The sequence below is a fragment of the Drosophila mojavensis genome, unplaced genomic scaffold, assembly GCF_018153725.1.
Source record: "Drosophila mojavensis isolate 15081-1352.22 unplaced genomic scaffold, ASM1815372v1 contig_80, whole genome shotgun sequence".
In the NCBI taxonomy this organism is placed as follows: domain Eukaryota; kingdom Metazoa; phylum Arthropoda; class Insecta; order Diptera; family Drosophilidae; genus Drosophila; species Drosophila mojavensis.
The window spans coordinates 17,133,995-17,159,169 of NW_025318906.1; the positions used below are offsets into that span (position 1 = coordinate 17,133,995).

Genomic DNA, 25,175 nt, shown 5'->3' on the forward strand with positions numbered 1-25,175 from the left:
TATCGAAACGGTGTCGTATCGATGTGTTCGTTACTTTCATCGATACATTTGGTGTTGTCTTCAAATACACGTGCTGCACGCGGCTGGTTAAAGGAATCTATTAATTGTAAATTTAAGACAAAATTACCTTAAAATGGGTGCAAGAAGACCGCCAGAAGTGCACATGTTTCCTTCGGACCTGGAGTTCGCTGTGTTCACACCCGAGGAGATACGGAAACTGAGCGTGGTTAAAATAATCACTGGCCTCACATTTGATGCATTGGGACATCCAATACCCGGTGGCCTATACGACATTCGATTGGGCTCCTATGGCCGCTGCATGGATCCCTGCGGCACATGTCTTAAAATGCAAGACTGTCCCGGCCATATGGGTCACATTGAACTCGGCTCACTGGTCTACAATCCGTTCTTCATTAAACTGGTGCAGCGATTATTATGCATCTTCTGTCTGCACTGTCACAAGCTGCAAATGAGAGGTGAGTGATAAAACAGAAGTGAAATTAATTTACTAATTCGATTTCCCTAGATCATGAAAGCGAGATTATCATGCTTCAGTTGCGTCTGATTGACGCTGGCTATATTATTGAAGCGCAAGAACTGGAGCTGTTTAAATCAGAAGTTGTTTGCCAAAACACAGACGAGATGGTGAAACTGGACAATGGCGATGCTGTGCATCCGCGCATCGCAGCGGTCCAAGAGATGTTGGCCAAGAATGTAAGCAATGCCAGCAATGCTACTAAAACAAGCTGCTCCTTGCGCACAGCCATTACGCATGCTGCTCTGCAACGTGGCTCCAGCAAAAAGTGTCGGCACTGCAACAAGTCCATGCGCTTTGTGCGCTACTTGCATCGCCGTCTTGTCTACTATGTGACCATTGCTGATATGAAGGAACGGTGAGTTTGCGCCTGTAGTTACCAATTGGTAGACATTTTGTAATTCAATTCTTTTCATATCACAGAATAGGCGATGTGCCCGAAAGCAGTGGCCAGAACAAGGTTATATTTGCCGATGAGTGCCGGCGCTATCTGCGAAAGATCTATGAAAACTATCCGGAATTTCTGAAGCTACTTGTGCCGGTGCTAAACCTGAACAGCAGCGAGTCAAGCCCCAGCGAAGATTACTCGCCCGTTGATATATTTTTCATGGATACGATACCAGTTACACCGCCGCGTGCCCGCCCAATGAACGTTATTAACGACATGATGAAGGGGAATCCGCAGACGGACATCTATGTAAACATAATTGAGAACAATCATGTCCTCAATGTGATACTCAAGTTTATGAAGGGACAGCAGGACAAATTGAATGACGCAGCTAGAGCAGCCTATCAAAACATGCGCGGCGTTAGCGGACATGAGAAGCTCTATAATGCATGGCTGTCGTTGCAGAGCTCGGTGGATGTGTTGCTCGACGTCAACTTGTCGCGCGACATCAAGTCCGCCGAGGGCCTTAAACAAGTGCTGGAAAAGAAGGAGGGTCTCATACGTAAGCACATGATGGGCAAGCGCGTCAATTACGCCGCGCGTACCGTCATCACACCCGACCCCAATATCGATGTGGATGAGATCGGTATACCGGACATATTTGCGCGCAAGCTCTCCTATCCGGTGCCGGTTACCGAATGGAATGTCATTGAGTTGCGAAAAATGGTGATGAATGGACCAGATGTGCATCCGGGCGCCAACTACATACAAGACAGCAAAGGCTTGACCACCTATATACCCGCCGACAATGCGGCCAAGCGCGCCAGTATGGCTAAACTGTTGCTGTCCAATCCTAAGGATGGCGTCAAAATTGTCCATCGCCATGTTCTAAATGGTGACGTGCTGCTGCTCAATCGTCAGCCTTCGCTGCACAAGCCCTCAATTATGGCGCACAAGGCCCGCATATTGCATGGCGAAAAGACCTTCCGCCTTCACTACTCCAACTGCAAGGCCTACAATGCTGATTTCGATGGTGACGAGATGAATGCGCACTATCCCCAAAGCGAAGTAGCACGCGCCGAAGCCTATAACCTTGTGAACGTGGCCAGCAACTACCTGGTGCCCAAGGACGGCACTCCACTGGGAGGCCTTATTCAGGATCAGGTTATTTCGGGCGTGAAACTGTCCATACGCGGTCGCTTCTTCAACCGCGAGGATTATCAGCAGTTGGTCTTCCAGGGCCTGTCGCATCTTAAGGGCAATGTCAAGCTACTGCCACCGTCTATACTGAAGCCCGCAATATTGTGGTCTGGAAAGCAAGTACTTTCAACTATAATCATTAATCTGATACCGGATGGATATGAGCGCATCAACTTGGATTCCTTTGCCAAAATTGGCGGCAAGGTAAGTAATGGGAGCTCAGCGCATCTTGTAACCTATTTACAAACCCACTTACTTCTTGCAGAACTGGAATGTGGCCAGGTCGCGTAAGCCTTTGTGTGGCTCAACTCCCCAGGAGCAAGAGTTGAGTGAGAGTCAGGTGCAAATACGTAACGGCGAGCTTCTTGTGGGCGTGCTCGACAAGCAGCAGTATGGCGCAACCACCTTCGGTCTGATCCACTGCATGTACGAGCTGTATGGCGGTGATGTGTCCACGCGTCTGCTCACCGCCTTCACAAAGGTATTCACCTTCTTCCTGCAGCTCGAGGGCTTCACGTTGGGCGTCAAAGATATTTTGGTAACCGAAGAGGCGGACCGCAAGCGCCGCAAGATCATTCACGAGTGCCGCGATGTGGGAAATAGCGCCGTTGCTGCTGCCCTGGAGTTGGACGATGTGCCGCCACACGACGAGCTGGCCGAGCAAATGGAGGCTGCCTATGTTAAGGATGCAAAGTTCCGAGTTCTGCTCGATCGCAAATACAAATCTATGTTAGATGGCTACACTAATGACATTAACAAGTGAGTGGGCAATCGGCTATATAAAGGCTGAGTTATCATATTTTTTTATGAATTCTTTAGAACTTGTCTGCCTGGTGGGCTCATCAGCAAGTTTCCATCAAACAATCTGCAATTGATGGTTCTATCGGGCGCGAAAGGATCCATGGTTAACACCATGCAAATCTCTTGCCTGCTTGGTCAAATTGAGCTGGAAGGTAAACGACCTCCGTTGATGATATCTGGCAAATCTCTGCCCAGTTTTACGTCATTTGAGACATCCCCGAAATCGGGCGGCTTCATTGATGGTCGCTTCATGACAGGAATACAGCCGCAGGACTTTTTCTTTCACTGCATGGCTGGTCGTGAAGTAAGTTTATACATTAAAATTTTGATATGAGAGCTTTCTTAATAACGCATCATTCTCTTTAAAAACAGGGTCTCATCGATACAGCTGTGAAAACATCCCGTTCCGGTTATCTGCAGCGCTGTTTAATCAAGCACTTGGAGGGGTTGAGCGTGCATTATGATCTGACTGTGCGCGATAGTGACAATAGTGTGGTGCAGTTTCTTTACGGCGAGGATGGTCTGGACATACTAAAGGCCAAGTTCTTTAACGGAAAGTTCTGCGCTGACTTCCTTACACAAAACGCTAAGGCCGTTTTGCGGCCCAGCCAGCTGCAGCTGATGAAGGATGAAGAGTGCCTCGCCAAAGTAAAGCGCCACGAGAAGCACATTAAAAGCTGGCAGAAGAAGAAGCCAGCGAAATTGTATGCGGCATTCACACACTTTTCGAAGGAGCTTCGTAACGATGTGGAAGTTGACCGACCCAATGAGATAAATACCAAGACGGGACGCAGACGGTTCGATGAGGGGCTGCTCAAGCTGTGGAAGAAGGCGGATGCTGAAGACAAGGCACTGTATCGCAAGAAGTATGCACGCTGTCCCGATCCTACCGTTGCCGTATACAAACAAGACAATTACTATGGTTCAGTTTCGGAGCGCACACGTCAATTAATCGAGGACTATGCAGCCAAGCATCCAGCACAGAAGCATATCATTTCTGACATTATGCACATGAAGAGCATTAAGGCGCTAGCGTCGCCTGGCGAACCAGTGGGTCTGATTGCAGCTCAGTCGATTGGCGAGCCGTCCACCCAGATGACACTGAATACTTTCCATTTTGCTGGCCGTGGTGAAATGAACGTCACTCTGGGTATACCGCGCCTTCGCGAAATTCTCATGTTGGCGTCCTCAAATATCAAGACCCCTTCAATGGATATACCAATCAAGCCGGGACAGCAACTAAATGCGGAGAAGCTGCGCATTTCGCTCAACTGTGTGACTCTGGCCAGTCTGCTGGAATGTAAGTTTTATTTAAACAATTGAAAAATGGAATTCCCCATATAAATATGCTGTTCTATCACCATATAGCCGTGCACGTTAACACAAGCCTGACCCTGGAACCCGAACGAGCATATGTCTACGACTTGCACTTTAAATTCCTACCACGCGAGATGTACAAGGAGGATTTCTGCGTGAAGCCTAAGCGTATTATCAAATACATGCATCAGACGTTCTTCAAGCAGCTTATTCGTGCTATTCTAAAGGTGTCCAATGCCAAGAAGACTTCAAAAATGTAAGCCAGTATTTGATTTTCTGCGAATTCAACAACTAACCTTAATAATTCCACAGCGTCGTGGTAGATGAGAAAAAGGAGGGTGGCAACAGACAGGACGAAGACAATGATCAAGAGTTGGATGCTGCTGATGATGTTGGTCCACAAAAAGTAGCAGACAATGATGACGACTCCTCAGATGATGGCGTGAGTAAAGAAATTTATAATAGATGCAAATAGAATTTAATACTGTAAACAATTTATCTGCGTTAGGGTGACGATGATGCAACTGGCATTAAGCTTAAGCAGCGTAAGACCGACGAAAATGACTATGACGATCCGGATGATGTTGAAGAAATTATAGATGCCAATGGTAAATATAAGGCATTCATTTTAAAATATCTTAACTTTTATATTTCTTATATTTATTTTGTAGATGACGAAGACGAGCACGATGAAGAGGATGCAGACGGAAATGAACAAGCAAACGAAGAAAATAATGAAGTGGATGACAAGTCGGTGGAAAAGCTACTGAGCAACCAAATGGTGCAGGATTACACCTACGACAAAGATCAGCATCTTTGGTGCCGAGTGAAGCTTAATCTCAGCGTGCGCTACCAGAAGCCTGATCTGACATCTATTATACGTGAATTGGCCGCTAAGAGCATTGTACATCAAGTGCCGCATATAAAGCGCGCTATAATCTACAAGGGCAATGATGATGAGCAACTGTTGAAAACAGATGGAATCAACATTGGTGAAATGTTCCAGCACAACAAAATCCTGGATCTGAATCGTTTGTACTCTAACGATATTCATGCTATAGCACGTACATATGGCATAGAAGCTGCGACCCAGGTCATTGTCAAGGAAGTCAGCAATGTGTTCAAGGTTTACGGAATTACCGTGGATCGCAGGCATTTGTCACTGATTGCCGACTACATGACCTTTGATGGCACTTTCCAGCCGCTCTCACGCAAAGGCATGGAACACTCTTCTTCGCCGCTACAGCAAATGTCCTTCGAATCGAGCTTGCAGTTCCTGCGCAGCGCAGCCGGCTTTGGTCGCCCTGACGAGCTAAATTCACCATCAAGTCGTCTAATGGTGGGCTTACCTGTGCGAAACGGCACTGGTGCCTTTGAATTGTTAACCAGAATATGCTAATTGTAAATTAACATTTGTTTAAATAAATACTGGTTCCATTTTTAAGCCAATAATCGATACCTTTAGCCGAAAGATATTTTTAATCGATAGATTTGTGAACAGCTGATTTGATATGCAATATTGACATCTCTAACTGTCAGCTAGCAAAATAACTTGTTTTTCAGTCTAGAATTTTAGCAAAATCGAAATCCTAGTACAAGATGTTGAGTTCAATGGTTAAAGAGCACCATTCTAAACAATCAAAGCGCAAGCAGGAGCAAGAAGTGCGTCGCAAAGAAGCCATTGAAGCTTCCAACGAACTGACCCAGGCATTAGTGGACCATCTGAATGTTGGGTAAGCATGCTTTGCAGAAAATTACTTATATTATGCTCATATTGCACTTATTATAAAATAGAGTGGCGCAAGCATACTTAAATCAAAAGCGTTTAGATGTGGAAGCCAAACAGTTGCATGTGGGTGCTACCAACTTTGCCAAACAGACGCATCAATGGCTGCAATTAATTGACAACTTTAGTAGCGCTCTGAAGGAACTCGGTGATGTAGAGAACTGGGCGCGAAGCATTGAAGGAGATATGCAAGTTATACAGCAAACTTTGGAACTAGCATACAAAACGTCTCGAGCAACGCAGGCCACAACAGGTACTGCAACGACGTCAGCGACATCTTCTGCAGGTGCAGCAGCCGCGAATCCATGAGTTACGTTTTCGTAGATGACAAATATGAGCCGCCATATAAAGGCATACGTGAACTGATTTACGTTTATTATTGTTTAATTTATTGTATAATTACCATAAAACTATTAACAGTGTATGAAAATGACGTGTGATTGCCAACAAATGCATTTAAATACATATTGCACACGTACAGCACATTTAACATGTAATTTAGTTTACATTAAAAAGTATTTTGTTAGTTTGATTAGTTTATTGTTATCAATTTACGCAGTTGCTTTTAAAATACATATCACAATGTGTTTTACGCGTGTTAAGTTTTGAGGATGGAACGCGTAATATACACGGATGCTTTCTATGTGGTGACAACGTTCTACAAAACGTACCCAACGATATTGACAAACTATCAACTAATTGTGATTAGGCGGGATGGAAACTATATAATAATAATTATACAGGTCATGCTGCCAAACGATTTTTGGGAGAAGTGTAGGGATTTATAACAAAATATTCAGTCTATATCCTCGTGCTGGGCCTTTGTATTTGCTGTGCTTGTGAACCAGTCATTCATTCACACAAGCACACAATCATTGGCACATTAGTAACGCGATTGGACGCGAGAAGCTGCAAGGATATTCGGTAATTTTTGTATACTATAAAAATCATCTGCCGACTTACGCTTGCGTGGAGAGCGCGAACGAGAGTAACTGCGAGTGCGACTGTGGCTACGTTCGTAGCGATGACGGCTGCGATATTTGCGACGATTTGATGGCGATACTGACGATGACTCTTCGCGAAGGCGACGACGAGGACGATAGCTATCTCGATTGCCATATTCACGGTCACGAGAGCGTCTCCCCAGTGGGCTACAACATAAAAAGCTCAAGTAATGACAATTAAACCTTGAAATATGCATATACAAACCGTGATGGACGTCCCATGTACACACCAGGAGTGGGTGTGTGTGGACGTTGTGTTATTGAATAGTCGACGCGTATACGGCGGCCATCCACATCCATTCCTGTACAGGCATCCTTGGCAACACGTGCGTCACTGAGATTCTCAAAGTAAATGAAGCAAAAACCACGAGAACGATGAGTCTGTAATAGTTGTAATGTAAGCAAGCAAAGGTAAATAGTTAGTCTCTTTTTATATATAACAAAATATAAACTGCGTTATATTAGTCTTCAAATTTTATTTCAATTAGTTGGAGTGTCCAGTATTAGCTGATTTTTAAACTTATGAACGTATTGTATCAATAATTAATACAGAGATCAATAACGATTAAAACTAAAATATGGATGTTACAACAAGCCTTTAGTGAATTGCTAGTAACTCACATAGCAAACACTCATTATTGTTGTACTTATATATGATATAGCCAAGAAAGATGGCACTTGGAAGAGGCTAAGTTCCAAGTTGCCCACAGACAGATTATGGCATTTTGATAAATAAGTTGAAACTTTAAAATTTAACATACTTGAGCATCGATAACCATCTGAATACGTTGAATGGGTCCAAATTTATTAAACAATTCGCGCACCTTCTGCTCTGTGGTGTTGGTATTTAGGCCAAAAACTCCAATGCAGCGGCTAGCCTGTGGATGATCCTGCGACAGGATGTTGTCATGAATGCTTAGCAGTAGAAACTGAATTTAAATTGGTGCAACTTACGCGTGCCTGACGCATGCGCTGACGATCGCGAGATGTCCGGCCTGAATAATGACGCAGCGGCGAATCTGACCCAGAGCGCGAGCGCCGACGATGTTGAGAATTTGATTTTGAATTGTAGTTGTGATGACGACTCCCATAGGCTTCACCGTCCGACCTTGAATGGGAATAGGTTAGATTTTCAGTTGGTTTTGCTGGCAGTGCATCTTGATTGTAAAAATGTGTGATTCGGATTTTGACACTTGAGTAATTGAGAATTGAGCTGCTGTAAGATTTGTATACGATTCACCACATTGCATTTTAGAAACAAACTTGCTTGCTCTTCTATCAGCATTGATAATATGCTGTTCTGAAATATAAACAGTTTATTTCATATTTTTCTTACATTTTTAAGTAAATTATTTTTATTTATTTTTTTTTTGGCAAAAACTGAGGAAAGAACCTTCTCGCTTGAAAAGCTAAACCAAATGAAAGATTCCTGTTGACAGTTTAATATGTAGCCAAAATATTTCGCCTGCTGAGATGGCGCCTGTCAATCTTTACTCGATACTCAATTTCTCATTCGATACTCACCGAAGGTGACGGGAACGAGAACTGTCCGAGGACGCCGACGAAGAAGAGTATGAATTGTCAGAACTGAAAGACATTTCTAATGTTTGACTGTTTGCAGTATTACACAGATGTTGCTTAACTCGCATACCTGTAACCGCATTTGTGTTTATCAATTCGATGTAAATGTAAACATTCCTTTGCCGTCACGTTAACGAGCCCTGTGGACTATAGTTCGTACAAACATGTACCACGTGTTGGAACGCTTTTAGTTAGATCCTTAAAGTGGCAGATTTGTATCTATGCTTACCATGTTATTAGGTGTGAAAATATTAAAATTAACCAATACGTTTTATTATTATGATTTATCCGCTTCAAATTCAATGTCAACTAGCAAGGCACGCAGAACTCATGCAGGGCTGCAATGTTTTCGATATCGATAATGAAAAAATTAATAGAAATAATGGCTTAAACAGTTTGTGGTATTTTTTCTTGAATTATTATTGTCTCAAATACGACCAAACATTCAATATTCAAAATCATATTTAAAATTGTAGACAATATATGTCTTCTATGCTATAAATATTCATGTAATGGAAATATTATTATTTCTAAGCTTCCATAAAATACATTAATAATCAAGCTTTTTTATACGACTACGTAGAGTAACTAATCAGTGGGAAAATTTGTTACTTTTATTGTACATTATATATGTGTGAATCACAGAATTTGTAAATATTAAAATATTATACACTTAATTATGATTGGTATTTCATAAACGACACGTGAGTCATGCAAATGTAGTTATAGAGCATTTTTCTCTCATCATTATACAATTCAGTTATCATTTTAAGCATACGATCGTCGTTGTAAGGACTTTTTGGTGGAGCCTCCAAAATATTGCCTTTTACATACCATTTCTTATCTTGAAAATGTCTCTTTACTCTGTCACGTAATCCTACGCCACTAAATGTTGGTTTCCGAAATATTTCACACATATTCTTTTTGCCGTATTTATGGAAAATACGATTAAGGGTTTCATCGACTTCTGGTTGTTTAGCATAATAGATGTACCACAATTTGCGGTCAGGTGAACGCAGGTCAGTTAGATTTAGTACCCCAAAATACTCAATATTTGAGGGATCACATTTGGATGTCTCTTCAGTTTGCTTGACGTGGAACATGCGGTGCAAATATTTCTCAAACTCATCATCAAAATTAACAACTGAGAAATAAAAAATTCTATTTGTATTCTATTAGAGTTTATTTTTTCTATTTACCATTTGACGCCATTATTTACGTAGGCAGGGAAACTAAACTATGTTTCTCGTTCGATACACAAGTTGTACTCATTTGATTTTTATCTTGCTGGAGCTTAAATAGGTAATGTCGTCATTGCAATTTATGTGAAATATTTGGAAAGCTTCGACTTGAATGTTTATTTCATAAGTTTGTTGGCCCAAAGCTGCTACTAAATCGATATCGATACTCAGCCCGTGGATGCGGTGCCAGAGTACGCTAGAAACTTTAGCTTATTTTGAGCTTAAAGCTGAATGCGATTTCGTAAAACTTCTAAACAATACAATACAAAATTTTTAATTTCTTCGATTAATAACGATAGAAGTGAATATATTTATTTGATTAGTACTTACAGGTTCTTGGTTTTTAACTATTACAATAACAGTAACGTAAAATAATAAGCATTTAAGACTTTTTCCAAGACGTATCAATTTATTAGAAGTGTGGAACAGCTGATAGGCTTTCTGTAGCCGGTTTATAGCTTTATCAATCAATTTCTTAGCTGAAGATTTGACAAGTATAGAAGATATTACTTTTATTTACTTAACACTTAATATTCTTAAATATAAGATCAATAATAAACGATAATTTGTTATTTTCATTGTAAACATATGAATCACAGGTTTTTTATATAATAAGATACCAAATATGTATCCCATTAATAGAAATACTTCCGCATTCCATTATGTTTCATACACAAGAAGTTATAAAGCATTTTTCGTTCTTCATGGTGCAGTTCTGTTATTACTTTGATCATTTGATCGCTGTTGAAGGAGCATTTCGCAGGAGCCTCTAGTAAATTGCCTTTCACATGCCACTTTCTATCTTGAAAATAAGATTTTACTCTGGCACGCAAGGCAACTCCACTAAACGTATGCTTCCGAAATATTTCACACATATTCTTTTTTCCGTATTTATGGAAAATACGATTAAGGGTTTCATCGACTTCTGGTTGCTTGGAATAATAGATGTACCACAACCTCCGCTCCGGTGATCGGATGTCAGTTAGACTTAGGACTCCAAAATATTCAACAACTGATTCATCACATTTGGATTTCACATCACATGGTTTGATATGGAACATCTGATGCAAATATTTCTCAAACTCTTCATCAAAATCAATATCTGAAAAGAAAATCATGCCTTGATTGAGTCGGCTTTTTTTTTGTTGACTTTTTTTTAATTACCATTTGACGCCATTATTTGTTAAACGTCGTTTCCCGTTTGATATGTAAATAGAGTTTAGTTATTCGAGGTGTAGCTGGCTTATGCCTAAGTAGTTAATGTCGTCATTGTAATTTATATGAAAAACTTAAAAGCTTCGACAATAATGTGAATTTCATAAATTTTGTTGGTCAAAAGCTGTCAGTGATCAAGTATCGATACTCAGCTCGTTTAGGTGCTGCCAGACTGCGTAAGAAAATTTGTTTATATTGAAAATATTGGCAAAAGGAAATTTCGTAAAGCTATTAAACAAAATAGGTAAAAAAAATAGTAACAACAATTTCCATGTAACCCTACAAAATATGAGTGATATTTTTAAATTAAAATTATAATCACTACCACCCTAGCTGTAGTTTCCATCATGGATACAAATTGTTAAGTTTAGCCATCACAAATAATTAATTTCCTTCTTTTATTATACAAAAAACTTAATAACAGGAAATATAATTTGTTATTTTAAATGTAACTATAAAAAATCACAGATTTATTAAAAAAAAAATTCCAAATTGGAATGCCATTAATAAAAGTAAGTCATGACTCCATTATGTTTCATACACAAAAAGCTATAAAGCATTTTCCGTTCCTCATGGTGGAGTTCTGTCATTATTTTAATCATTTGATCGTTGTTGTAGGAGCTTTTCGCTGGAGCCTCTAGTAAATTGCCTTTCACATGCCACTTCTTATCATCGAAGTAGGCTTTTACTCTGGCACGCAATGCAACGCCGCTAAATGTGTGTTTCCGAAAAATTTCACACATATTTTTTTTGCCGTACTTGTGGAAAATACGATTTAGGGTTTCATCGACTTCTGGTTGCTTAGCATAATAGATGTACCACAATTTCCGCTCAGGAGATCGGAGGTCAGTTAAACGTAGAACTCCAAAATACTCTAGTACTGACGGATCACATTTAGTATCTTTACTTGGGGTGATGTAGAATACTTTATGCCAATATTCCTCAAATTCCTCATCGAATGTTTTACTGACTGAAACATATAAAATACAATAATTAGATTGTATTGGATGACTGTATTTACTTCCTTACCTTCAGACGCCATTATTTTTGGGAGAGAAAGAAATTATGACTTATATCCGATCTGTGTATGATACTTCTTTGAATGATATTATAATTATTTGAAGTAATATATATAAAATACGCAGAAAGCTTTAACTTAAATGATATTTCACAATTGTACTAACTCGAAAATTACTCAGCTGTGGCGCTGCCAGACTTCGTACGTATCGACGCCTAAACAAAAGTTGCCAGACTTCGATCGATTGGCTGCTCGCAGGAAAACAGCTGTTTTTGCTGCAACTTGGTCAATTTGTTATTTAACCAGCAGATTTTAATATAAGAAATGCAAAACTGTATTAAACTTTTGTCGCTTTCAGTAAAGTGCAATGTACGAGCTATCAGTACTACTGCGCCTGTAGCTGGCAAACGCAATTTCCGCAAATTCAATGTGTATAGCAAGCGTGGAACACGTGTGGTAAAAGAAGCGCAACGGACCATGGCCAATCCACCGGTTCCAATACAGAAACGAGGAGTTCGAGATACAGGCATCACTATAAATGGTCAATATGTGGAAATACCTGAGAAAATACCCGAAATCATTGTGCCAGATCTAACGGGCTGTAAGCTGAAGCCTTATGTGTCGTACAAAGCACCCGAAGTAGTTCAATCTGAGTTCACCAGCTTGGATCTCTTCAATGCAGTCTATGCGGAAAAGATTATGGCCGACTACAAAGCTGGCAAGTTGGAAGCCGATGGTAGTTCAAAGGAACCGTCAGAAAATGAACAACTAACACCAGAGGTAGCTCTGATGCGAGCCCGTAAAACTGGCAGTGATATTTTTTAAGACATTTGTAAGCTTTTATTGTTTATTAATTGTTAAATTAACGTACGCTATTATTGCTCCATATACTTTTGACGATAATTGTAAAGTTTGCGGAGCCACTTCTCTGCCTTTAGTTCTGTATCGCCCAAAAACTGAAAACACATTTGTAAAGTATAAGAAATGCAAATAAATTTAAAATAAAACTCACATTGGGATGAAATATGTCGTCTTCTTTTGCGGGCACAGCGTCACTTGGTTTGGGTACGATTATAGTTTCCTTATTTAAGTCAATAATTACTTTCTCCTTTTCCTGTGCCTCTCGGTCGCGTGCACTGAAGAAGGCACTTGGCTTGAATGTGTCCTCGTCTATAGTTTCCAGAGCCTTTTGCACTTTGGCATCCAATAAGTCAATGCCTTTGACAGTTGTCGTCAAGGTGGTAGCCGGGCGTATAGAATTTTCTGAGCTGGGTGCTCGGGTTTTGCGTTGTGATACGGATCTAGATTTCGATTTTCGAGTATCGTTGTCCCTACCCTTACTATGTCGGCTACGAGAACTGCTGCGGGAACTGTGAGGTGTCGTGCTACGCGATGAGCTGCGGCTGCTGCTGCGACTGCGTCTGTAATACTTCTTAGATTTCTTAGACTTTTTCTTCTTTGATTTGGATCTATTTCTATTGCTGCGAGAAGGAGATTTGGATTTGGAGCGGTACCGTTCTCTGTCTCTTTCGCGGTTCCTGTCCCGCTCGCGTTCTCGTTCGCGATCTCTATCCCGATCTCGGTCACGTTCACGATCTCTTTCCCGTTCTCGTTCACGCTCCCGTCTTTCCCGCATTTTATATTTACTTTTTTACTTTTGAATGCTTGAAGGCTTGTTTGTTGTGTTAATAAACAAATCTAACCAAAACTGTTAGATAACAGCGACACAGGGTGTGCTATTCAAATATTTTTAACAGTATGAAACTATGCAAATGTTAAATTTATCTATAGTTGTAAAAACGACACTAGCTATATTAAATGACCAAATTGTGATTAAAGTTGAGCAGAAAAATTTTTAATAGCTATAATTAAAATGCTAAGAGTTAATATTGTTATACAAAAAGTACCATTTACGTTTGAGGGGTTTTTAAATAAGTAGTACAAAGAGAAAATTTTCAAAGAATATTGGCGGGAATTTTTTGAATTAAGATATAATTAAACTACTACAATAAATAAAATCCTGACGCACAATATTTTATCAACAACGACATACGATTTCTATTTATACCAATCATGTTAAATTTGTTTTACCACCAAATCTACTGGTTCTGATTGCTATAAATCAGGCAGTCTACATATGTCGTCTGGTTATCTATTAATATTCGTTAATAATATATGATTGAAGCTTTGGCATTTTGTATTGGCTGATTAAGCTGACCAGGAGGTATATAAGGGATAGTTGAACTTCACATGTGCACAATATAATTGCAGCGGTCAATAGTATCATTTAATTGTGTATAAAATGTGGCTGCTACGATTTTTGGCAGCTCAACTCTTTCTAGCTTTCATCGTCACAGCTTTGCCCTCCAATGCCGGCCGCAGCAGTTCAACAACAACGGTAAATTAAAATTTACGTAAAAAAATTCAAACTCATCGTTAACTAACAAATTATCATCTATAAGGTGTCCATTGTAAAAAAATATGGCTATCCTATTGAGGAGCATCAAGTGCAAACATCTGATGGATATCTTCTAACGATGCATCGCATACCCTACTCCAAGAACACTGGGGATAATGGTCATCGTCCAGTTATGTTCCTGATGCACGGTTTGCTCTGCTCCTCGTCTGACTGGGTTCTAAGTGGTCCCACTAATGGCCTGGCCTTCATTCTATCGGATGCCGGCTACGATGTCTGGATGGGCAATGCTCGCGGCAACACCTACTCGAGGAAGCATGCCGATAAGTCTCCACTGTTTCAGCCTTTCTGGAATTTCGAATGGCATGACATTGGCATCTATGACTTGCCAGCCATGATGGACTACGTCCTATATCATACGGGCGAGGATCAACTGCAATATGTCGGCCACTCGCAGGGCACAACTTCGTTCTTTGTCTTGAACTCGATGATCAAGAGATTCAGAAGTCGAATTCGTTCGGCACATTTGCTGGCACCAGTTGCCTGGATGGGTCACATGGAAAGCCCGCTTGCCAAGGTGGCAGGACCACTGTTTGGACAACCCAACGCTCTCATCGAGCTATTCGGTAGCGCAGAGTTCATGCCAAGTTCCAAGGCCATGGAGCTGATGGGCTCACTACTATGCCGCGATGCTGCAATTTCCCAAGTGATATGCACCAATGTGCTCTTCCTGATGGGAGGCTGGAACTCGCCGTATTTGAATGCGTCAATGATTCCAGATATTATGGCAACAACACCGGCTGGCTGCTCAATCAATCAAATGTTCCACTATCTGCAGGAATACAATTCTGGACATTTCCGTCAGTTCGACTATGGCTCGAGTAGAAACAAGAAGGATTATGGTAGCAAGACACCGCCAGATTACGATGTCGCTGGCATTGATGTACCCATCTATCTGTACTACAGTGATAACGATTACTTTGCTAGTCTCATAGATGTGGACAAGCTACGGATGACATTGGATGAAAAGTCACTGAAACGTGCATATCGATTGCCCGAAGTGAAATGGAATCATTTGGACTTCCTTTGGGGCTTGAACATCAAGGAAATACTTTATGACAGAGTTCTTGAAGATATTCAAAATGCATAATACGCAATAATAAAGACCTTAATTACCGAAAAGCAATATATGCATTTTTTGTTTCATCTATTCATCTATTCCCCTATGAATGATAATAAATATACAGATTAGATGATTTCCCAGATACAGATATAGATACAGATACAGATACAGTTTACATACATAAGCATATGAAATACTTTTTGTGATTCCTTGTGGGAACATCACGCCATATCGACATACTTGTATATGGTATATGTATATATTTTAATTCTAAACCTTTATCAATATTTTATGACTTGAAAAATATTTACCGTTATATTTCATTTCCTATTGATTGTAAATATATTGTACCTCTTAAATGATAACAATAGAAGGCTAGCGCCATTTATGACATACCGGGGGGGTCAAGATTTGACGCAAAAACATAAAGGCTCGGCAATTTAGTAGCTAATCTAATCTACCTTATGACGAAGTAATATATACGGTGTACCGATATTGTCTTCGTTTATTATTAAATAATTAAATTAATAAACAATAACAATTATAAAATATATATTATTTATTACATTTAGCTACCGATTAATTATAGAGTTGCAAAATTATAAACCCATTGACAGTTTGGGGCGTATACAAAAAAAATATGCATGCATACATATGTAAATAAATATAAATTGTTTCACCAATTACTGTGACAGATTTCAAATAATGTTCAATTCGAATTTTATGGTCACTCTATTCTGCTCAGTGCAGCCCTGTTATTCTTATTATGTTTTTCGATATTTAAGCGATTTTGTAAATCTGGTCACACTCGTCACGCAGGTACATCCACGGTACAGCCTCGGCGAAAAAAGTGTATAGTCTAAATTATTTCGAGCATTATTTTGACTAAATAACGTTGCAATATTGTGCCCAGTGCGTTGGGAAAGATGACGCGCATAACTAGAAGTGACATATCACTTGATATGGAATGCTGGGTCGAGGAGCTATCACCAGCCCAGTTAGCCTATTACGAGAAAATTACAAACGAGCACAACGCTGTAAAAAATGCGCTTAAGTCGGCCGTCAGTGCCAATGAGGGCAAGGAGCTGTTTAATGGTCAAGTGTTTCAGGCATACTCCTTCAAAGGTAAGGTGCTGCAGGAGCTGAAGGAGGCTACGTTGCCAAAGAAGCCACCAAAGCCAGAAGTAGCACCCCCAGCTCCAGCTGCAGCTACTGGTGGCACTGGCTCAGGGCGGGGGCGTGGTCGACCTCGTCTGTCCTCGAACATTGCCTACTTGGAGTCCTCAGACGAAGGCGATGACGATGTGCCGCTGGCTAAGCGTTTAGCCCTATCTGCCGGTAAAAAAGCTGTTGCAGCAGCGGCGCCGGCCACATCGAAAGCAGGAAAAAAATCTGCAAGTGCTGCTGTATCGCCCACTGGCAAGTCTTCGCCACAACCCAAAGGCGGCAAAGGATCCAGTTTGGGATCTAGTGGCAAGTTATTAGGCTCTGGCGAAGCTCCGCCCAAGAACTTCCGTCCTGCAGAGGTGAATTCAGTGGGTGGTCTGGTAGTGGGCAGCAACGATGACAGCGCGAGCAAAGATGGCAAGGATGCAAAGGATGGCAAGGATACAAAAATGCAGGGCAAAACATATCCATCGCTGGTTGTGCTGGCAAAGCCATTCCTCAAGGTTAAAGATATGGCAGCCACGCGCAGCAAACTGGATTCTAAGGTCAAACTCGTATTAATGCTGACACCCAATAAGTTCTGCGAATGGTTGCTTCAAGAAGGACTGCTGCGTGCACAGCAGCACTGCATTAATCATCGAAATAACGAGCTCAAGTTAGGTAAGCAGAATTAATTGTGATCTTTCTGATCATGTCTCTGGAAAACATCCCAATATATTGAGCAAGTGCATAACTTACATTCATTATATGTATCCTAGGCGTTTATTCTGATATCAGCAAGTTCCCGTATACTGGCGGCTATGTGTGGATCAGCGAATGCTGCCCATATCGGTTCGTCTCGGTGTTCAACAATTCGATATTCGAAGGGGCTCAGCATCCGCCAACATTTCTGCTCAAGCTAATATACCACTGGGCCTGCCAGACTAGCATCCAGAACGTTGTGCAGTGGGTGAAGGTAGACAGCGTCTACATAAAAGGCATTTACACGTGGCTACGTGCAATTTGCACCCTAGCGGTGCATCAAAAGTGCAAAAAACTGGGTGGTCCCGGCAAGTTTGTGGAGGTGTGTTTGAGCAGTTTTCCTCATGGAAATCTTTGATTAATTTATATTTGTTTTGTACTTGCAGGTGGGCGTCATTTCGTTGGGCACCACGTCGCAGGATGGCGCACAACGTCAAGTGAAGGTGGAAGTCCTTGGCGTCTACGACTATGCGGACAAATCCATACGGCTGCGTGCCGTAGAGCCAATTACTGATGGTGATCGCAACTATAAGAAACGCTTTCAGGTACAAAGATGTATTAATTTCACTTGACAACTTTTCTAATAATATTTTAATTTCCCATTACAGGCTATTTTAGAGCCGCTTTCCCGTTGGGTGCACAAGGACAGTACAATTTGTATAGATCTGACTGTAGATAAGATAACTCTCTTCAGCATGGGCTTCAAGAACATTGTACAGGCTGCAGCGACTGACAATGCAGCAAAGCATAATAATTCGGCGGTCATGGAATACTTACGTCGCATTGTGCCGCGCATGTTCCAGAATACCCTTTCCTTGCTGTCGCGCCAGATGATACAACAGTTCCTCGATGAGCTGGTCTGGCGCGAATCTTTTGGAACGTATGCACTGCAAGCATTCAATAATATCATCATACACATTGCCGAGCAGACACGCGTGACCACCAATGAGACCATTACACAACGCTTGTATCAGGTGGGTATCAGTAAACTTTACATTAAATACAATAAAATTCTTCAATTATTATAATACAATTCTGTTAAACAGGTTGCAACGAATCCGTTTAAAGACTGGAGCGTACTGCCTCCCAATTACAAGGAGACACCGGCCAATGCCACTCCTAAACGCCTCAAGAAACGTTAGTAAATCATCGATAGATAGTATGTAGGCCGTGATTAGTTGTAATAGTTTAATTTAATCATAGGGCAGCAGGTGCTGCGGAAAATGCCAAACCCGAATTATATTGTAATGCCTATGCGTTTTGTCACTCCAAAACTAATGTAATTTTCAATGTCCACACGATATGCATAATATGCAATTCACATATTTAAATGTTTTAATATTTTTTTTTTCACAATCTATTAACATCGAATGTTCATGAGCGTAACTTTTTTTTTAAATTCTTTTACCATGTATGTAAATTTAATTAGATTCGTGATATTTTTAAATGAGTCAGCATTTAAAAACTGATTTACATATAATTTTACTTTTGGCATTCTTAAAGTGTGTTAACTTGTTCTAAAATGCAGCAAACGAAATAAAAACCAATAACTGAAACTGAATATGAATATATACAAAACAATGTAAAACTGGTACTTTTTATTTGCATTCATTATGATTTTTGGAGTGATATAACGTATACAACGGCATTAACATATTAAAAATATTCAACTATAATGGTGGGTCATGATGATTTCAAATATTCCCCCGAAAAGATTGAGGTTAAACTAAATTTCGATATCCTTAAGAGCGGCACGCAATGAAAGAGTTCGTTAATTGTTGGATAATTTTAATCGACCTTATCTTCTCGTTTTGTAGCTATCAGTGATTCAGACTACGTGAATGCAAGCAAGGAATATTCAAATAAAGTGAAGAAGGAAAAGGAGCGTGAAAAGGAAAAGGATATTTTGCCAGCGGGAAGCAAGCGTCGTGGCACCGTCAGCACACCTCCACCTGTTGCAGTAGCTAAGCCGGCTGCAAAGGCGGCTGGCGCTAAGGTGGCATTAAAACCTGGACCTGCTAAAACGAATACGCCAGTTGCACCGCCGGCCAAAGTGCCGGTTAAGAAGCCTAAGGAGACAAAAGAGGAGAAGGAGAAGGTACCTGTGGTTATCAAAAAGGAGGAAGACGAGCTCAAGGGCCTTGAAGAACTGTATTACGGCATTAGCGATGGCACCGAAGAGTTTTACGAGCATTTTCCGTATAGCTCGCCTCGAGCGAATCCAGCGGAGCTAACCAGAACAGTGGAGTGCCCAATTTGCTTGAACGGCGAAACCTACGATTCCAACGAGAAGCTGCAGACTCATCTGGTGTCGCACATCTCGCCCGAGGGCAAACAACACCAGTTCCAGTGCCTGTTTTGCCTGGAGAAGCACGCAACCGAATCCGTGCTGGCCAAGCACAATCAAATCATGCATCCTACCGAGACGAAGACAGATGGTTCGCCGTCCTATCATTGCTTGATTTGCCAGCAGCGGCACAACTCTCTGCACCTACTGACCGCTCATCTACAGAAGGTGCACAGCACTCTGGAACTGCCGTACTGGTGTCACTCGTGCGGCTATCGCTCCTCCTCGCATCGCGATCTGGTGCGTCACTTTTACGACGACCACAAGAATCAAAACTTTTTGCAGTGTCCCTACTGTCTCGATGTAAGTGAAATCTTTCCACTTAGCATTCTGCAAATATACAGTAAACTAAATCAATTTCTTGCAGATCTTCTACTTCACGCACAAGGGCAAGGTCAATCAACTGCGTGTTGAGCATTATTTTATGCATTTGGATGAGCATGTGAACAAGCGTGATCCGTCGTTGCGCTGCCAGAAATGTTCTCTGAGCTTCTTGGAGAAGGGCGACTTGAAGCAGCACTCAGTCTTGCATCACGTCAGCATGACCAAGACGAATAAGCCAGTTCGCATGCTGTTGAACAATTCTCTTCTAATTCCGCCGCCCAAGGTTCGCACTCATCATCGCGAACAGCCGCCGTTCTCGACGTACAAGCGACCAGTTTTCTTTGCTTTCCTTGAGGGCAAAACGTGCGCAGAGTGCAACACGGATATCGCCAGTGAAGAGACGCATTACACGTAAGTACCCCTAGTCAGCATATCAATGATGTCAAACTGACTTCCTTAATGCTCAACAGCGGTTGGCTGCACTGCGTCAAGTGCAATTATCAGACATGCTGCGAGCGCGCTCAGTTCCGGCATGGCGTGGATTGCAATGGTAATTTCGTGGATGCCATGGAAGTAAATATGCCGCAGGAGATGCACTGCATCTGTGGCTTTGCAACCAGCAATGGCAACAAAATGGCACAGCATTTGGCTAGCTGTGGTCTGAGCACCTGTTACCCCAGCGTAGAGGCGGCCAACGAGAATGCCGTCAAGCGTAATATGCTGGATATGTTGGGTCTGGTTCGTCGCGACGGCGAAACGTCAGGCGAGGGCGGTGAAATGGGCGATGATGCCATGGATGACAATAATGATATGCTACCCACACCAGAAGATGGCCAACAACAACAGCAACAGCTGGAACAGCCGCATGATGATCAGCAGCAGCATATGCAACATCATCAGGAACCACCTCAAGGCCCGCCAGTGGATATGCAAACAGATGAACAGCAGCAAGGGGAATATATTCAGTCTCAGCCTGTGCCCGAACAAATCTCCCATTTGGCCGAACAGCAGCAGCAGCAACAAGAGCACCAACAGCAGCTACAGCAGCAACACCCACACCAACAGCACGCAACGCCAATACAATTTGGCGAAATGGAGGCAGCGCCTGTCATGCTGGATCCGCAAGTTCAAGCAGCCGCCGACTACGCTCAGGTATCTGTGGTGCAGCAGCAACAGCAACATCACCAACAGCAGCCATATGCAATGGCTGGCTACGGCCAGACCGCGCTCTCAACAGATATTGATATGCCGCTAATTGGTGAGCTAGCTGAACCCAATGCGCCACCAACACCCCAGTTTCTCGGTGAGGTGCACACTCCCATGTTCGATGCAGTGGCCGCAGCCGAGCAGCAACACTATCATGCCCAGCAGCAACAGCAGCAGCAGCAGCAGCAGCATCTTCAGCATCATCATCACCATCACCCCCAATGATACAAGGCGATGGGCAAGCTTAAACCACGCGATTATACGCTGCCTTGGCAGAATTACTAGAAATGACTTCACCAATTTACAAACACACATTTATGTATATTGTTGAATATAAATTGTATTAAATTACATACATTACAATTTTGTAGATGAGCATCAAAATATTGCACAGTAAATATTGATCGACGCTTGTAAAACTTTAAAAACATAACTGTAATTGTCAATATGCAACTCATAAAAAAATAAACAAAATAAAAATATAATAGCCACAATGTTTTCTATTACTGCGAACAATTTTTAAATCAGTATGTACAGGACATTTACAGTGGTACATTTTAAAATTACATTGAACAAAATGATTTTGCCTTACTATTTACTGTTTACTGCTTCTGTTTATATTGTTATTGCGAAACCTTCGAAAAGTTATGATTGAATTTTAATAGACTGGTTTGCTCCCTGACTGAGCCAACTGACATCTTCGAAATACTTTTGTTGGTGAGATTGATTTTTACAAGTTTGGAACTGTCTGATTATTGAGTTTGAGTTTGTGATCTTGATCCTTGGTCATTTATTCTGCTGTCTCTGTTTGGATTTCAACAGAGCGGACAGTACAAGCGCTGTGTCCAGCTCCTGTTGCGTGCCTGGTTCGTTGTCCAGCGAAATCTCAGCAGCACGTTCATGGAAACGCGCCAAAACGCGAGGGCGGTAATCTGAGGAAGAAATCTATTTTAAATGTGCTGCCAAAATTATTTGAATTTGAAGAGCAGAATTGGCAAGTTTGTTGCTTAAGTCATCTAGTTTGTAGTGGCACATTAAGCAAATTAAGCTGACTACTATAAAACTGCACACACTTACCCACACTGCCTGCCAGAGGATTGCCAGTGAGGCATAGCGTCTCCAGGAGCGGCAGATTAGCAACATTATCCACCTCATCCAATTCCTCTATAAGATTGCAGCTCAAGTCCAGATTGACCAAGGAGAGCAGCTTGCGCAATCCGCTTATCGACTTGATTTTATTCTGTGCCAACTTAAGGGTCACAAGATTCCCCATGCAGAGATGCCAATCGACACAGTCGGCTATCAAATTGCCCGACAGTGAGAGCAGCTGCAGATGTGGTAGCTCAGCCAGATTCTGTATGGTGCGAATGCGATTTTGCTCCAGGATTAGACGACGCAGTTTGGGCGCAGTGCGTACGCTGCCATCGATTTGCGTTAGCAGATTGCCCGTCAAGTCCAGCTCGGTTAGCTCATTCCACGCATCTGTATTGAGCAGAGCATCCTCGCTATTGGATGCTGCTGGGTCCGGCAGAAGACTGGGCACATCGCAGTTCTTATGCAGGTTGTCGCAGAGGAGCACTTGATTGATGTGGGTAATTGTGGTATTGTGCACACAAATCGTTTGCAGTGTCGGCTTTAATAGCTCTATGTCCACGATGTTCTCGGTGGAGAGAGCTGAGAATTTGAGTGTTCTGACATTGCGGAATGCATTCAAGTTGAAGCTCAAGCGGTTCGGAATGATATTGCTGCGTCCAATTGGCACATCCACCGTGTTGTAATCCTGAACGAAGGTGGCATTATCCTTGACGGGCGTCACGACCAGCGACTCCAACTGCGTGCTAAAGTCCAGTACGTGCGAAAAGTCAAACTTACCACCTTGTTCATTACTGGGCGGGCAGGGCAGGGTGAGCCGTTCACTGATGGCATATATCTAGAAAGGTAAAAGAAAACATTGTTTGATAATAGCAAAACTATTGCAAAAGTTTACTCTTAAGGGAAGCAATCTCAGGTCTCAGTTCGCACTCTTCATTCTTTAGGTAGACCATTAGCAGTCTGTAGAGTAATAATACTCCCATTAGTCTACGCTGCTCCTTTGTAAATTTGCTGCGGGCCACACCGAAGTAGACGCCCACTCGTCGGTTGGTCAAATGATTAATACCCAACGCATCGATCATAGCTGCCTCCCGGGTGTGTGCATCATTTGATGAGATGCCACTGAAGCTGCGCAGCAATACAACACCACGGTTCTGCTGCCAAAGATGTACAATAAGTGCCAACTTGGGATCCTTAGCCAGTACAAATGGGTTGCCAGATCGTAATAACTTATGGGCCTGATACAAGTGAACGTATGGACGTGTTGCCTTTCCCTTGCCCACATAGAAAATGGAGCGAAGAAATGTAAGCCACACGTCGACCTTGTGCATGCACTTTGCTCGATTCCTCAGTCCATCGGTAATGCGGGAGTCAAGTAGCAAATAATTGAAAAAGAGGCGTTTGCTTTGATCATGCCGCGACAGCCACCTACAATGCCGCTTGACCAGATTGGAATGCTTTCGGATTTTTGCAAAGCGACTCTCGGACTGAAGAGTATATTGCAGTTCAGGAGAGAAACTAGTCGAAGGTACGTGCAATACGCCTAAAGAGTACTTGATGCCGCGACTTTGTGCAAGTTGGTGAACGAGAGGACGACCTCTGAGCATGGTCACTATGGAAACTAATAATTTATACATGTTTGGTAGTGCATCTACCGTGAAATAAGTGGTTAGTTAAATTATAAAAAATAATAATAAAATAAAGTTGAGTATGTGAATTTACAATGTAAAACAAATATATAACAAAGGCTAACAAAACTGAGTTTTCGTAACTATAACCTACCTCGAGGGCAGAAAAACTGTACTCCTTTTTGGCACTCAGCAGCGCATCGCCACTTTCGTGAAATAGTTTGGCAAGATCTTGTAGCAGATAGATGATATCGTATTTATTGAAATCCAAGAATTCAGCCAACGTACGTGGCAGCTCGTTGCGAAAATAGATGAGTAGCTCTTGCAAATAGGTTTCCAGTTGCTCGCGTCGCTGTTCTAAAAATGCAGGCTGCTTATTGCCCACAAGCTGCAAAATGGTACGAACATTGAATTTTTTCCAAGACCTGTTCCTAATTCATTTTCAGTGGGCGTACCTTCTTTGGCGGCAACAATTTTTTGCTGATGGATATATCCTCGACTAATTTATCGTGCAGCTGGGCAAAATCGCGATATCGTCGCTCCACAAACCAATCCACATTGCCCACACGAACCTGTTGAGTAAAACAATTATTATTATTGTATCGTTTAAAATATGTGTTTATAATTAATACCTTGATGTCATAGTACGTAATCCCAGCTGAGCTTTCTACTGAATATTTCGGTATTGTCACCGTTGTGTCTTCATATTGACGATAATAACACGACATAGTTACGTTTGTGTTTTTGCACTTGAAAAAGAATTTTACATTTAGCGATTAAAAATTAACATAATTGTGACATTTGTTTAATGTTTGTCTTAAACGAGCAACTGTTACTAATGCCTAATCAGCTTTAGTGATTTTTGCACAGCTGATTCGAGTCGAGATTAGAGATGAACATTGTTGCAGGTCGGCAGCAATCGCATTTCACATTTTGTATAAATAGAAAGAACATGAATTTAAATCGACTACATAACACTTTTCAGGTTTTAGGTTTATAAAGCATTTTTAATTTTCATTTGTGTATTTTTGTTTGCTTTTTATGT

General features: G+C 41.6%; 11 protein-coding genes across 14 annotated transcripts; 5 read left to right on the forward strand and 6 right to left on the reverse strand.

The window, feature by feature from the left end:
• Positions 1 to 43: 43 nt before the first annotated feature.
• Positions 44 to 5,705, forward strand: LOC6580292 (DNA-directed RNA polymerase I subunit RPA1). Its single transcript, XM_002006105.4, has 10 exons — positions 44 to 476; positions 527 to 893; positions 959 to 2,327; positions 2,389 to 2,882; positions 2,943 to 3,228; positions 3,297 to 4,224; positions 4,293 to 4,497; positions 4,554 to 4,683; positions 4,750 to 4,849; positions 4,913 to 5,705. The coding sequence occupies exons 1-10, from the start codon at positions 134 to 136 to the stop codon at positions 5,638 to 5,640; spliced, it is 4,950 nt and encodes a 1,649-aa protein (XP_002006141.1). The 5' UTR covers positions 44 to 133; the 3' UTR covers positions 5,641 to 5,705.
• A 52-nt stretch (positions 5,706 to 5,757) lies between these two features.
• LOC6580293 (biogenesis of lysosome-related organelles complex 1 subunit 1) lies at positions 5,758 to 6,559 on the forward strand. Its single transcript, XM_002006106.4, has 2 exons — positions 5,758 to 5,974; positions 6,036 to 6,559. Exons 1-2 carry the CDS (start codon positions 5,841 to 5,843, stop codon positions 6,334 to 6,336), a joined length of 435 nt encoding a protein of 144 aa, XP_002006142.1. The 5' UTR covers positions 5,758 to 5,840; the 3' UTR covers positions 6,337 to 6,559.
• On the reverse strand, positions 6,544 to 8,959 carry LOC6580294 (transformer-2 sex-determining protein). 3 transcript variants are annotated; one of them, XM_015164156.3, is made up of 8 exons: positions 8,842 to 8,959; positions 8,683 to 8,759; positions 8,556 to 8,618; positions 7,986 to 8,139; positions 7,793 to 7,909; positions 7,237 to 7,412; positions 6,991 to 7,178; positions 6,544 to 6,936 (listed from the first exon to the last, which is right to left on the reverse strand). In XM_015164156.3, the coding sequence occupies exons 1-8, from the start codon at positions 8,842 to 8,844 to the stop codon at positions 6,911 to 6,913; spliced, it is 804 nt and encodes a 267-aa protein (XP_015019642.1). In that variant the 5' UTR covers positions 8,845 to 8,959; the 3' UTR covers positions 6,544 to 6,910. The 3 variants fall into 3 exon arrangements, with proteins under 3 accessions (XP_015019642.1, XP_002006143.2, XP_015019643.1); XM_002006107.4 differs by having other exon boundaries at positions 7,793 to 7,921; positions 8,842 to 8,958; XM_015164157.3 differs by lacking the exons at positions 8,556 to 8,618; positions 8,683 to 8,759; positions 8,842 to 8,959 and adding an exon at positions 8,368 to 8,463 and having other exon boundaries at positions 7,793 to 7,921.
• A 245-nt stretch (positions 8,960 to 9,204) lies between these two features.
• LOC6580295 lies at positions 9,205 to 10,003 on the reverse strand. The gene is made up of 2 exons (XM_002006108.4): positions 9,812 to 10,003; positions 9,205 to 9,756 (listed from the first exon to the last, which is right to left on the reverse strand). Exons 1-2 carry the CDS (start codon positions 9,822 to 9,824, stop codon positions 9,290 to 9,292), a joined length of 480 nt encoding a protein of 159 aa, XP_002006144.2. The 5' UTR covers positions 9,825 to 10,003; the 3' UTR covers positions 9,205 to 9,289.
• A 239-nt stretch (positions 10,004 to 10,242) lies between these two features.
• On the reverse strand, positions 10,243 to 11,308 carry LOC26528346. The gene is made up of 2 exons (XM_015164160.3): positions 11,018 to 11,308; positions 10,243 to 10,955 (listed from the first exon to the last, which is right to left on the reverse strand). Exons 1-2 carry the CDS (start codon positions 11,028 to 11,030, stop codon positions 10,489 to 10,491), a joined length of 480 nt encoding a protein of 159 aa, XP_015019646.1. The 5' UTR covers positions 11,031 to 11,308; the 3' UTR covers positions 10,243 to 10,488.
• Positions 11,309 to 11,502: 194 nt separating this feature from the next.
• On the reverse strand, positions 11,503 to 12,271 carry LOC26527742. The gene is made up of 2 exons (XM_015164161.3): positions 12,098 to 12,271; positions 11,503 to 12,038 (listed from the first exon to the last, which is right to left on the reverse strand). The coding sequence occupies exons 1-2, from the start codon at positions 12,108 to 12,110 to the stop codon at positions 11,572 to 11,574; spliced, it is 480 nt and encodes a 159-aa protein (XP_015019647.1). The 5' UTR covers positions 12,111 to 12,271; the 3' UTR covers positions 11,503 to 11,571.
• A 47-nt stretch (positions 12,272 to 12,318) lies between these two features.
• On the forward strand, positions 12,319 to 13,097 carry LOC6580296 (39S ribosomal protein L41, mitochondrial). Its single transcript, XM_002006109.4, has one exon. It carries the CDS (start codon positions 12,411 to 12,413, stop codon positions 12,909 to 12,911), a length of 501 nt encoding a protein of 166 aa, XP_002006145.1. The 5' UTR covers positions 12,319 to 12,410; the 3' UTR covers positions 12,912 to 13,097.
• Positions 12,902 to 13,806, reverse strand: LOC6580297 (serine/threonine-protein kinase fray2). Its single transcript, XM_002006110.4, has 2 exons — positions 13,099 to 13,806; positions 12,902 to 13,042 (listed from the first exon to the last, which is right to left on the reverse strand). The coding sequence occupies exons 1-2, from the start codon at positions 13,720 to 13,722 to the stop codon at positions 12,962 to 12,964; spliced, it is 705 nt and encodes a 234-aa protein (XP_002006146.1). The 5' UTR covers positions 13,723 to 13,806; the 3' UTR covers positions 12,902 to 12,961.
• Positions 13,807 to 14,334: 528 nt separating this feature from the next.
• Positions 14,335 to 15,688, forward strand: LOC6580298 (lipase 3). Its single transcript, XM_002006111.4, has 2 exons — positions 14,335 to 14,484; positions 14,549 to 15,688. Exons 1-2 carry the CDS (start codon positions 14,389 to 14,391, stop codon positions 15,650 to 15,652), a joined length of 1,200 nt encoding a protein of 399 aa, XP_002006147.1. The 5' UTR covers positions 14,335 to 14,388; the 3' UTR covers positions 15,653 to 15,688.
• A 723-nt stretch (positions 15,689 to 16,411) lies between these two features.
• On the forward strand, positions 16,412 to 21,895 carry LOC6580299. Of its 2 annotated transcripts, XM_044010829.1 has the most exons (9): positions 16,412 to 17,452; positions 17,551 to 17,855; positions 17,920 to 18,078; positions 18,142 to 18,507; positions 18,580 to 18,670; positions 19,351 to 20,183; positions 20,248 to 20,615; positions 20,675 to 21,065; positions 21,246 to 21,895. In XM_044010829.1, exons 1-9 carry the CDS (start codon positions 16,552 to 16,554, stop codon positions 21,633 to 21,635), a joined length of 3,804 nt encoding a protein of 1,267 aa, XP_043866764.1. In that variant the 5' UTR covers positions 16,412 to 16,551; the 3' UTR covers positions 21,636 to 21,895. The 2 variants fall into 2 exon arrangements, with proteins under 2 accessions (XP_043866764.1, XP_002006148.1); XM_002006112.4 differs by having other exon boundaries at positions 16,413 to 17,452; positions 20,675 to 21,895.
• On the reverse strand, positions 21,891 to 25,120 carry LOC6580300 (nischarin). Its single transcript, XM_002006113.4, has 5 exons — positions 24,763 to 25,120; positions 24,586 to 24,702; positions 24,285 to 24,518; positions 22,488 to 23,340; positions 21,891 to 22,342 (listed from the first exon to the last, which is right to left on the reverse strand). The coding sequence occupies exons 1-5, from the start codon at positions 24,856 to 24,858 to the stop codon at positions 22,197 to 22,199; spliced, it is 1,446 nt and encodes a 481-aa protein (XP_002006149.1). The 5' UTR covers positions 24,859 to 25,120; the 3' UTR covers positions 21,891 to 22,196.
• Between the last annotated feature and the right edge of the window lie 55 nt (positions 25,121 to 25,175).